Source organism: Chinchilla lanigera, unplaced genomic scaffold (genome assembly GCF_000276665.1).
Source record: "Chinchilla lanigera isolate Chin_1 unplaced genomic scaffold, ChiLan1.0 scaffold00094, whole genome shotgun sequence".
NCBI classification, from domain to species: Eukaryota; Metazoa; Chordata; class Mammalia; order Rodentia; family Chinchillidae; genus Chinchilla; species Chinchilla lanigera.
In genome coordinates this window covers 7,307,079-7,320,039 of record NW_004955495.1, presented here as the reverse complement: position 1 = coordinate 7,320,039, position 12,961 = coordinate 7,307,079, and the positions used below count along the sequence as shown (strand labels likewise).

Genomic DNA, 12,961 nt, shown 5'->3' with positions numbered 1-12,961 from the left:
ATTGTGGATACAGTGAAAGCAGTTGTCACTGGATCCAGAGCCTTTTTTTCAATTACCTTAACTCTATTAGCAAATAATTAAGACAAAATTTGAGGGAAGCTTTGCAGGAATGATTCCCAGGTATGAGTGTGTGGACTTTTGTCACTAGAGATTCCCGAATATTTTAATGCAGCCTGAACACAAGAGCATGCACTTCAGCGGAACCTTTGCAAAGTCCCTACTCTTAGCTGTTCTTCCTTTCACCCACAAATTACTTGAAAAGATAAACTATGAGCCCTTTGTCATCCATATGTTACAGCTTTTGGAAGGTCTATGTGAAAAATGCTTTGTGTGTTTGTTTGTTTTGTTTGTTTGTTTGTTTTTTAAGACAGGGTCTCACTGTATAGCCCAGACTGGCCTCGAACTCACATCAATTCTCCTGCCTCAGCCTCCTGAGGACTGTGATTACAAGCTTGTGCCACTGTGCCCAGCAAGAAATGCTTCTCAAATTTTGCCTGGATAAAGTGTCCATTCTAACGTCTGTATCACAAAGCACATCTGTTTACAGTTCTGCTTTCCTGACCTTTTGGAGGAGTGCTGCTTTGGGGAAGATTTTCTGACTTGGACAGGCTTCTGTGCTTGAGGCCAGATTGCAAAGATAACAGTAGTGTGTGCCTGCTCGTGTTTATGTATGCGAGTGTACATGTGGGTGTTTGTAAAGATGTTAAACCCTAAGCATAATCACGTAAGAATTTCTCCAGGTAATCTGAAGGTCACTGACACTCCCACCTGTGTGTAGACATGATTTTCCTTTGTGTCCCGTCTAACTTAATTTTTATTTTTTTGAGACCGCGGTTCACTATGCAGCTCAGGCTGGCCTTGAACTCACGTTGTAGCCCAGGCTGATTCTGCTGGGTTTACAGGTGTGAGCCACCATCCGGCTTCCTTCTAACTCAATTTTCAGCTTCCAGAAATCTTTTACATTTTTAATAAAAGTAACACATTTGACATAGCAAATAAATAAATAAATAAAAGGGTGCTGGGACCAGAGAATACCCACCTGTGAAAGTGGAGGTTGTACATTTATTCCTACGGGAAGATGAAATAAAGAATAGACCAAGGGGCTGGGGATTTAACTCAGAGGCAAAGCCCCTGCCTGGTAAGCACAAGGTCGTGAGTTCGATTCCCGGTACCGGAAGAAAAACAAAACAAAACAAAGAATAGATCAAGCCTTAAAGATTCTAATAAAAACTAATTTGTAGAATAACTTAAAGATCTGTGGGGAAATTGTTTGTGAATCACAGGGGTGGGGGCATTATCGTGGTAGGCCAGGTGGCAGCTCCTGGCCACAGAGAATCCGAGTCTCGCGCTAGAGGAGAGCGTTTACAGCGAGGCAAGGCTAGGGAGAAAACCAGATTCGGGAAGGCGGATTGAAGAACGAACTCGCTGGACGGAAATCCAGCTCAGGGGTTCTGGAAAGGGAAGCCAGCCTGCTCCTGAGTCACAGCCCAGCTTTCGCGGTGCACAGACCTCTAGGGTGGAGATGCCGCCTGAGGGAAGGAGCTGTCCTGCGCTCGGTCCTGGGGAGCGCAGGCTCCCGGCTCCCCGCCTTCTGGGGAGGGCGGGAAGAAGAATCAGCAAGTGAGGAATTCGAAAGTCAGGACTTCGGAGAAACTGAAAGGGACGCCAGCGGGCCCTTGGGAATGTGAAAAACAGGGTTCTGCTCTGATTAGGGACCCGAATCTGAGCTGAGAGGACTGGGGTGGGGGGAGCTCCTCGAGTGATCAGCATGTGGGGCCGGCAGGACCCCGGGAAAAGAAGCCAGACCAACCCCGAAATGACCCAGCCCTGCCTTTCCGCGGGCAGTGGGCGTGCTGCTCTCGGGGGGGGGGGGGGGGCATCCTGCTTGCTGCCCGCGCCCTCGCAGGTAACCGCAAGGGAGCTCCCAAAGCCCCGGTTTAGATTTGCCCTGTGAGAAAGGAGTGAGTGACAGGGCCCAGGGCGAACGCGGAGAACCGGGAGCAGAGCCGGTTACGCCTCACCCTCCCCTCCCCAAATTAACTAAGAGGGCAGCATCTGCTACGGAGACCAAGGCCTAAGTCAGCCACGCCCAGGGCACTGCTGGCCGCTGGGAGGCCGGCCCAGCCAGCCATCCAGATAGACAAACTCTTCACTCACAGGCGGGAAACCAGACAAACCAGCAAGGGGCGGGGGCCTGCGATTAAATGCAGACCACAGTCTACACGGGACCGCCAGGGGGCTTTGTTTTTGTGCTTTTGCAACAGCGTAAGATTTGGTTTGGTTTTTATTTTGTTTTTTCCTTCTCTCTTTTTGTCTTTTTTGTTCTTTTTCTTCCCCTTTCCACGCCCTCTTCGTTTTTCTCTTCCTTCCGCTCTTTCACGCTCAGTTCTCTTCCTTCTTTCTCTCATTTCATCCTGCACAGAGAGGAGGCGTCTGTACAAGTAAGCACAAATGAGGATAAGAATAAAGCAGGGCTGTCGGCTGGGGATATAGCTCAGCGGCACAGCGCCTGCCTGGCAACCGGGAGGTTGCGAGTTTGATTCCCGGTACCAGTGAAATATATATATATATGAAGTATATATGTATTACCGTGTCTATCGGGGCTGGGGGTTTAGCTCAGCGGTGCAGTGCCTGATTGGCAGGGGAGGTTGTGAGTTTGATTCCCGGTACCGGAAGAAAAACAAACAAACAAAAAAAAAGATTTAAGCAGGGCTTTAATTTAAACAGTGTATTTCACGGGAGGAGCGAAACGTACACTGCTCCCAATATATTAATAGGTCCTCTGTTCCTCAGAGGTTTGACTTTTTTTAAAATCGTGGATGGATGTTGAATTTTGTCAAAGCCTTCCTGCATCTATGGAGGTGATCACGTGATTTTTGTCCTTCCTCCTGTGTTACATTTAGTAATTTGCATGTATTGAATCATCTTTGTGTCCCTGGAATGAAGCCCGCTTAGTTATGATGTATAATCTTCTCGATGATTTGTTGCCTTCTTCTTGCTGGTATCTTGTTGAGGGTGTTTGCATTTATGTTCATTAAAGAGATTGGACAGCATTTTTCTTTTTTAGTGGATTACTTGTCTGGTTTTGGAATCAAGGTATTACTAGCTTCCAGTTTCATTAGGGTCGACACAGGGGTCGCTGTCGCCATCACGGAAGCTTCCACCTCTCTCATGGTGCTGGGTCCAGTAAAGGTCCCAGGGCCACCGCCGCTCTCCCTGCCCCACCGGTTCACCCAGCCAGAGCCCCGCCCTCTCTCATCCTAGCCAATCACAGCACGCTGTGGGCGGTGCACGCACCCCGCCTCCCAATCACAGGCCAACCTGAGAAGCAGCATCTTTGGGTTCCCACGCTGACCTATCTCCCAGATTTCACCTCCTACTACATTCTTTATTCAATTATTTTTCCAGGTGTTTGGTTTTTTTTTATGTTACTGACTAAAGATGAATTGAACTCAGGGCCTAATACATCCCCAGCCAGTCGATATTTTAACAGGATCTGACCGAGTCGCCCATGATGGGCTCAAATTTGTCATGCTCCTGCTTCAGTCTCCCAAACCCTGACCCTGACCTGACCTCTAACGCTAAACTCTGACCCGGAACCAGAACCTAAACCTAAGCCTGATCTTGACCCTGACCCTAACCAACTAAACCTATCCCTAGCCATAATCCTAACAACAACCCTAAACCTGAACCCTAACCCTAACCCTAACCTGACCCTAATTCTAATCTAACCCTGAAGACTAACCCTAACCCCAGTCTCAGCCATGACCCTGGCCCTAACTCCTAGCCCCTGTTTGTATGGTTTGTATCTAGATGTCCCACCAAAGCCCCATGTGCTCACAGATGGCCTTTATGAGCTGGCTGGATCTAGGATGTGGGAATATGGGCTAAGGGTCTGATAACTACAGTCCACTCACTGGTTTAGCACAGTTCTGGATGTGGATAACAGCCAGGCCCAGCCCGGGTGTGGGTGGCACCATCCAATAGGCTTGTAGCGGATGGTATAAAAGCCTGAAAGGCTTACTGCTTGCTGTTGGCCATGCCATGAACCATTTCTGCTCTGCCACACCATCTGCCTTGAAGCCTGCCCGCTATGGACTAAACCCTCCACAAACTGCGAGCTAAAATAAAACTTCTTCCTTTAACTTGTGAGTGTCAGGTATTTTGTCTCAGCAAGAAGAAAAGACACTAACCTAGGCCTAACCCTAACTCTAACCCTAATAGAGAAAAATAGGCACATGTAAAACATATGAACGGGGTTTCCCCGCTCATGAACAATTATTAGGGGCTTCTTAGGTACACAGGGACCCTCTGAGAACTGTGGGACTCTCGGCTTCTAAAAGCTCATTCCAAACCCTTTCACAAAGAAATTGACCAGCTGGGCATGATGACATACACCTGTCATCCAGCACTCAGGAGGCTGAGGCAGGAGGATCACCTTGAGTTTGAGACCAGCCTGGGCTATATAGTGAGCTCAAGGCCAGCCTGACCTACATAGTGAGACCCTGTCTCAATAAATAAATAAATAAATAAATAAATAAATAAAAGAGGGAGATGCAAGCTCCACTTGTTACCAGATGCAGGATCCCATGGGCCTTCTTTCAGGTTGTTGGTGTCCCGAAGAAATGGACAAGACACCCAGAAAAACGCAAAGGTATGCAGTTACTGACGGTGGAGAAGAGGTGTGCTCCACAGGGCAAGACCAGGCCAGCAGAAAGGCTCACAGCAAAATTGTAACCAAAATTCCCAGGTTGGCTTTTCTATCCTGCAGTCAAGGTTTTGGGACATTTGTCCTGTTAAAAACTCACTTGGCCTCATGCCAGCTTTAAACCGCACCGTGGAAAGACTCTCAAGGCTGCCTGCCAGATGCAAATGAGGAATTAAAAACGGTATCTCTGATTGGACCTGTGAAGTGTTAGATGCAAATGAATGACTGAAAAAGCATCTCTGATTGGTCCTGCAAACAGTGCCAGATGCAAATGAAGGACTGAAAATAGCACTTTTCTGATGGGTTCGCAGTGTTCAGTAGTTGTGGAGTCATTGAGGGCCCTGTGTTCTGTGCGTGTGCTCTCTTTTTAGGAAGTATCTTGCTCAACCTCTTAGCTGTGGGTTTTTATGACCTTTCCCGTATTCCACTGCCCTAGTTGTCCAGTTTGCCACAGGCCTAATCCCCTACCTCACACTCCTGCTGCAAGGTGCCTGTGAACTGCCCAGGCGCATAGGCAGGCCCCTGAGGGTGACATAGCACCAAGACCCTGCACCATGGGACAGGACTTGGGCACCAACGGAGAAGATGTGAAGGAAGTGAGATAGGCTCAGTGCAGACTGCCCCAGAGTTCGCACGTTCAATTGGCCAGTTCCTTTTTCGTTTTTTTGAGACCAGGTCACGCTATGTAGCTCACGTTGGCCTTGAACTCACAGTAAAACCTCCTGCCTCAGCCTCCTGAGTGCTGGAATTACAGGCTTGCACCGCCACGCCCAGCTGGCCATTTGCTTAGGCAGTAAAGCAAAGGTAACAATGAGTCATAAGAGTTTCCAGTTTCTCCATGCAGAAAGCAACTGGAGCTGCACAGGGGAGAGGCCTGTGTCTGGGGCGAGGCGAGGCTGCACACAGAGGAGCAGCCCTGCGGCCTCGGCAGGCGTGGACTTGAGTCAGCCTGGTCTTTCTGTTTGCAGGAAGGGAAAGTCACTCGTGATAAAACCACAGCCCAGCAGGCCCTGGGCAAATGTGCTGCACACCTCCATGCCCAGCCTGAGCGGTCTGCAGAGGAAGATACTTCCTCCCCAAAAGCAGAGGCCAGAAATAACCACTAGACAAAGCCTCCCCTCCAAGACAGAGATGAGGCAGGAAGAGAAGGGAATCCTTACATATGTCACTCATGGCTCCCATACAGATGTCCTCAATTTTTGACCTGTTGTACTAACAAATTGCTCCCCACAAAATATCAATCTCACCAGCGTGGTGGAGCACGCCTATCATCACAGCACTCAGGAGGCTGAGGCAGGAGGATTTCCAAGGGTTTCAGGCCAGCCTGGGCTACACAGTGAATTCAAGGCCACCCTGAACTACACAGCAAGACCCCACCTCCAAATAAAATAAAATAATAAAATGAAATAAAATAACGTTAATTCTGTGGCCCAGAGAGAAAAATCTAGGACTTGAGACCGTGCTGGGTTTGGGAAGGGATGGACTCCCTGACCACCTTGTAAGCGGGCTGCTTCTGTCCCCTCTGCCACACGCCCCTCCCCGGCTCTCCTTGACTCCTTTACTGGTTTCCTCCACCCTGTGGCCACCGAGATGAAAGCCAGAGGGGGATGTGTGCATCTGTGCACATGGCCAGGCGTGCACGCGAGTATCATGGCTATGTGTATCTGTTGGTGTGGGAGGGTTGGGGTGTGCATGTCTGAGTGCGTGTCCACTTGGGGAAAGGAATTTATTCTTTTCCTCCAAGGAATCCCAGATCATTTTCCTATGGAGAAACAGAATGTAAAATGCAGTCTCCCTAATGTAGTCCTCACTGGTCCAGAAACTCACTATGTAGCCCAAGCTGGCCTCAAATTTGCTGGATCCTCCTGACTCAGCCTCCTGAGTGCTGGGATGACAGGTGTGTACCACCACACTCAGCTCTTCCTTTTTCAAAAAGATTACGAATTAAAGTGATGGCAAATGTCTTAGTAAAACCCAAAGTCCTCTGTCAAGACACAGCCCAGCCCAGAGAGGGCAGAGGGGCCATTCCTGTAGGCTGAGGGGCGGCAGTAGAGGTGACCCTCCCCTTCCTGTGCCCTTTACCCACCCAGCAGAAACAGGACCAAGTTGAGCAGGAGGTGCAGAGAGCGGGCATAGAGGGGGCAGACGTCCCAGATGTTCGGTGTCTCAGAGGAGCTGCGCAGCCTGTGGCCTCAGATCTGCAGATAGAAACGTCCCCAGGGCAGGACGATGACGCTGACGGTCAGGAGGCCCCAGGCTGTGCGGTTGAGCTGGTTGCTCACCTGGCTGCATACCGTGCACTTGTCTAAGCCGAACCTGCCCACCAAACACCAAGCCCTTTCCTTGGCCTCTTCCCCTGACCAAAGTCCAAATTTCCCCGTGATTCCTCACCTTCAAACTTAGTATTAGCGATTAGCAAGGTGGATGGAGAGAAACAAAGGACTCCCCCCACCCACGCCACTTGAGACAGGGTCTCTGTGTAACCCCCGCTGGCCTCCAATTTGCGGCAATCCTCCAGCCTCAGCCTGCAAGTACTGGCCTACCAAGCACGTACCACCATGCCCAGCTCAACAAAACACAGCTTTAGTGAAGACAATCCTGGGCTCATTCATTTCCTGAGCTGCCATAATAAAGGACTACAAACTGCAGGCCATGAAAGGGAAACTTACTCTCAGCTCTGGAGGCTGGAATTGGGAAACCAAGGTGTCAGTGGGTCCCTACAGGCTTCTCTGCAGCCTGCAGGAAGGGCCCCACCTTCTCTCCCAGCTTCCTCAGTTATACCCTGTCATGCAGTGTCAGAGAAAGTTCACCAGCTGATTCATGAAAGTATAGTACAGAGACCACTGACTGCAGTGGGGTCATTAAGCAGGAGAGACTGGGGTCAACTCCAGATACAGCCTGGGTGAGTGGGAATAAAGGCGCAATGGCACATGTCTGTCATCCCAGCACTCAGGAGGCTGAGGCAGGAGAATCACAAGTTTGAGGCCAACATGGGCTGCATAATGAGACCCTGTCTAGAAAACAAAAATGTATGGCAAAGGGAGGTGGGCAACTGGGTGATAGAAAATGACTAAGCAGGAACCTCAGGGTGAGGGCAGTGCTGGCTAAACCAACCTAATGGGTAATCTGGCTATTCACTGGCAAGGGGAATCAGGTACCACCCTGGGACGCAGGAGCCGAGGGACTGATGAGAATCCAGGATGATCAGACATGGGTAGGGCTGTGGAGTCACACCAAGCTGACTCCACAGGGCTTTCCGCAACTTGATTGCAGGCCCGGGAGAGCACTCCAGGGCATCAGAAGTTTGGCCAAGCAGAAATTCTCTGCTGGTCCCATTCTTGCTCAGTACAAGAGGTGATGTTCTCTTCTCTTTGTGTAATAAAGGTCCTTTCTCACTCAGGTCACCTTTGACTAGGGACCAGCTGAGTCATCTGCTGAGACTTGGTAGTACAGGGTGTTTGCTGCATGGTGCCAGCAGTTAGGCATTTTTTGTTTTGGAGACAGGGTCTCCCTATGTAGTTCAGGCTGACCTTGAATTCACAGTGATCCTCCTGCCTCAGCCTCCTGAGTGCTGGGATGACAGGTGTGTGGTACCACACCCAGCAACAGTCAAGGCATTTAATGAGGAGGAATTTCTATGGAAATAAGGAAACAAAAGTCTCTTACTACTGTAGCTGGAAAGGCAGTTGGTGCCGTCTGAATAACCCTAATGGTGGGATCTGGGTTCTTGTAACTCTGCCCTACACCCCCACCCGCCACCACAGCATGTTGGTATGGGAAGTGCTGGTGTGTGACTCGCGACTCTGAGGACCCTTCTGCTGCTTCCTGGGAGACCCTACTCCTTAGCCACAAGAGCCTCCCAGAGGCTTCCTGCTCGGGAACCAGCCTGACACAGTCCACAAGGACACAGTCCCAGGGTCCAGCATGGTGGTGGTGCTCTAGTCACCTCTTCCCAGTCTTCCCCAGGACCTCAGCCCCCTGCAGGGCTCCTGGGGTGTCCCCAACTGCTCCATCAGCCTGCTCACACCTGACACATAAACCCACAGGGGTAAATAAGCAGGTTCAGCCAGGCATGGTGGCACACAGGAGGCTGAGGCAGGAGGATCTCTAAGAATTCCAGCCCAGCCTAAGCTACACAGTCAGTTCACCGCCAGCCTGGACTACAATAAGTCCTCGACTTACAAACACCTGAACTGCAAACTTTTACAGGTGTACTCTATAAGACTCATTTTGTCGGATTATGAGCGAAACAAACTCATGAACGTTCCCCCAGAACGGAACATGCATGTAAGTCGGGGACTTAATGTACATAGCAAGACTTTGTCTCAAAAAAAGAAAGGAAAGAGAAGAAAAGAGAGAGAGAAGCACGCCAGTTTCAGGTTCAGAAACAAAAACAGTAGACACTTCAAAGTCAATCACTCAGAACAAAGAGGTACTTGGTAAAAAATTAAGTTTATGGCTCACCCACCCATTGACAACGTAAGCCTTGAAGGTTCTGGCTCAGTGGCCGGGCACCAGCCCCTGGCCGGCTCCTGCTTCGGAGGCAATGCTAAGTGCTCGAGTCCGCAGCAGTGGGAGGGTCAGGGCCTCAGGGGTCACCACAGCCCTCGGTGAAGCTGCACTGCCCTGAAGGTGACCATGCTCACCTGCATACTCCACAAGCCCGGGCCATCACCCGCAGGGCCTTGTGTGCGGCTCCCGGGCCGACCCTGGTACTCTGGGACTAACCAGGAACCTACAGGCACATCATGCCCTGCAGAAGCGCTCGCTCCGTTCCCAGGGCCCCTCAACCCCACAGCAGCAGGAGGGCTGGCCAGGCATGGACCAGCCCACAGTGAGTGGGGCAGGGGCCTCCGCTGGCCAATACTGTCTGTCGCAGGGCCCAGGGCCCATCCACAGCCCGCACTGCCCACCTCAAGGGCAGAGGGACAATGCACAACGGCCTGAGGCCCCAGCTCAGGAGGACGACACCGGGTACCCATAGTGGTTGTGCTCAGCCTCGGCGAGGGTCAGTGTCAGCGACAGGCTGGGTTTGCGGGCCACCTCGCCCTCCCCCTCCTCCTCCTGGCAGGGCCGCGGGGGCCGCGCTTTGAAGAAGTCTGAGACGTACCGGACCTGAGGGAGAAAAGGGTGGTGGGCAGATGGTTACGGTGGGCAGCAAGACAGGGAGAAGAGCGGAGGGGACTGGAGGCCGGACTGAGAGCCATGAGCCTGGGACAGGCCCCCACCCCCAGAAGTGTCAGATCCCGCGGGGCTTTCTGGGCAGGGTGGGGCGGTCCAGGGGCTCACAGTGAGGCTGGCTACTAGCGCCCCCTGCAGGAGGCCGACGAAGACATCACTCCAGTGGTGTTTGTAGTCAGACACGCGGGTGTAGCCCACGTAGAAGGCAAAGGACACCAAGAAGAACTGGACCGTGGGCCGCAGCAGCCGTGCCCACTTCCAGCAGAGCCGGGCCTGCACGTAGAGCTGAGGTGGGCAGGGCGTCAGCCCGGAAGGGCCTCCGTCCGTCCGTCCATCCATCTGCACAAACCAGCGAACCCACCCAGCCCTACCGGACTCCCGGGGTACAGCTGGGGAGACCGAGGCCAGAGAAGTGGCGTAACCTGTCCAGGTTCCCCAACAAGCGCCACACCAGACACTCACCGCCAAGAACATCATGCAGTACATCCCGAAGGAGGAGTGTCCGGAGTAGAAGGACAGCCTGCGGACGGCGGGTCACGGGTCAGCAGGTGACGGGAGGAGGGGGCACAGGGGCCAGCAGAGCCCACCACCCCTGCCGTGTGCTCTCCCCACACTCTGGCTCCAGCCCGTCCCCCCACAGGGGTGGGGCTGCGGCCCTGCGCCCACCTGGCCTCAGTGACATTGGCAAGGCTGCCCCTGCACACGTCCAGCTGCACATAGACTGAGCAGTTGACCCGGCTCCAGTCGGGGTCACAGACAGCCAGAAAGCTGGGGCGCAGGCGGCCGATCATGTACTTGGCCAGGTCGGTCAGCGACTGGCTCACGGCCGCCCCGAACAGGAAGGTCCCCAGCACCTTGTAGACGGCGGCTACGTAGTTGTTGAAGTCCGAGTGAGAGTAGAGGCGGTCTGTGTAGACGAGGTAGGCTTCCCCGGCCGAGACCTGCCAGGCCCACAGGTGAGGGGCCCGGCAGCGGGGGCTCCCCCAGCTCCCACGACAGGGCAGCCCCCCACCCATCTCCTCCCTTCCCTCAGGACACACTCCTGTCCCACTCCTTCCCGCCTTACAAGGATGACGGTGGCCGTAATGGTGACGCCGGCCATGAGCCCGTGGGTGATGGTGTCTGGGCGGTAGGGGTAGCGGATGGAGTCATCCCCACAGTAAAAGCCTCGCTTGTATGGGGTGTTCACCAGGGTCAGGATGGCGAAGGGCAGAGCAGCTGCGGCAGAAGCCAGGGAAGGATCGGCGGCTGTGCCTTGACACTCAAACACGTGCCACCCGCAGGTCAGCCTCTGCCTCACTGTGCATCTGTGCCGCCCCCATCAGAGCTTTTCTGCAGGCAAATGGGAGGCCACTGTGCCCTGAAAACCCCATCCAGTCTCCCCAACACCATAGATCAATCAGACTCCACCCTGAGCCCCTGGAGCAGCACCACCAGCCTCCATACTCTGCCTGGACAGCACCCCAAGCCTCCTCTCAGCTCTAGAGCAGAACCACAGGCCTGGACCCCAGGGCCTTTGCACATGACTGCTCTGCCCAACACACACAATGACTTCCTCTCCATCTCCTGACTGCCTACCCCTGAGGTCACTGTCACAGGGAGAAACTTCCACTCTTCACATCTCCCATCACCCATGGAATTAGTTGCTATGTGTGACACCTGACCGATGTCTCCTATCACATGTGTACGAGCAGAGGAACTGAGGTGCACCCTCGGACCTGTGCAGGACCTGGCTGAGGCAGGCAGTACTAAGATAAGGTGCATGTGCAGGGCCCTGGGGTTCAGCAGCACCCAGAAGAGGGCCCACCAAGCATGTGTCCCTTTAGTCACTTCCACGCCAGGCCCTGCGCCACACTGCAGCTGCTCCGTCCCACGCCCTGGGACAGACCGCCCCTCTCCAGTGACACCATGGTCCAACTGTGAATTAGTGTCACTGTCACCAGGAGTCCCAGGTCCTCTTGGCGAGGGTGGCCGGCAGGTGGGAGCTCACTGCAGAGCACAGGAGGCGATGACATCCACAGAGCCTCCTCGAGGGCATAGCCTGGGGACCTGCTCCAGGGTCACAGAGCAGGGGGCAGGGAATCAGGGGAATGGGAGGGAGGGTGGCTGGGCAGAGCCAGGCCTTGGGCTGCAGCAATGGGCAGGACGAGGGAAGGCACGGAGGAGCTCAGTGGAGGGAGGGCGGGGAGAAGAGAAGGTGCTGGAAGAGAAGGCAGGCGGCTGGGAGAGCACGGGCAGGGGGACAGGCAGCACGCAGGCCAAGGCGGCCTTGCATGACCAGCTGGGGTCTGGGGCAAGGCAGAGGCCAGAGGTGACCAGGGTGCAGGTCAGGGACCTCCCCTCAGCCCCACCCTCCCACGGTGGGGGCATGATCTCATACTGGTCCCCAGATGCCACCTAGCCCCCTGCCTGGCACCTTCCGGGCTAAATTCTGATGCCCCACTGTAAAGAACTGCTGGGCTCAGGGAGCCTGGGCCCAGGCCCTTTGCTCTGCTCCCGAAGCTGTCCCCACCGGGCCAGGCAGGGCCTGGGCTTCATTTGGGCCCCTCCAAAAGCCCCTGGCCTCGCAACTTCCGTCACCTCCTAAAATCTCACTGCCTGAGATGCTCAGGAACTCGGATTCTAAGGCTGGACCCCCACCTGCCCGGCACCACCGCGGGCGCAGGGCAGACAGCAGCGGCGGACTTCCAGCGTGCTGTGCTGCGTGACTCCGCCAGGTGGCTCGGTCCTTTGGGCCCAGGCTGTTCGGAAGGGCAGGTAAATCATCCGCCTGTGGATTGGTGCCCAACGTACAGTAAGTACCACATGAACACTGAAGTAAACCATATGTGCGCCGAGAAAAAAGCACCCAAGGCTGGCAGATGTCCAACGGGGACCTCCTGCTGTCACCTCCGAGACTGGAAGGTAGGCCAGACCTCTCCTGCCGAGAAACCCAACCGACGCCGAGCCGGGGGGAGGCAAGCCGGCGCGAGCCCCCAGCCGTCGGGAAGAGTTCGGGCCATTGTGTACCCGGCCCGGAGCTAACACTCGGCCTTTGTCCCGGCAGGGCAGGGCGGGGGGCCGGGTGCGCCC

At 54.1% G+C, this 12,961-nt stretch overlaps 1 protein-coding gene across 1 annotated transcript; it reads right to left on the bottom strand.

The window, feature by feature from the left end:
• Positions 1–9,141: 9,141 nt before the first annotated feature.
• Positions 9,142–12,961, bottom strand: Ppap2c (phosphatidic acid phosphatase type 2C; the record flags this gene model as incomplete). The annotated part of the gene is given in 6 exon segments (XM_005406052.2): positions 9,142–9,823; positions 9,998–10,174; positions 10,352–10,409; positions 10,556–10,830; positions 10,956–11,107; positions 12,530–12,961. Coding segments are annotated over 6 exon segments (1,253 nt in total), but the record flags the coding sequence as incomplete, so codon positions are not given.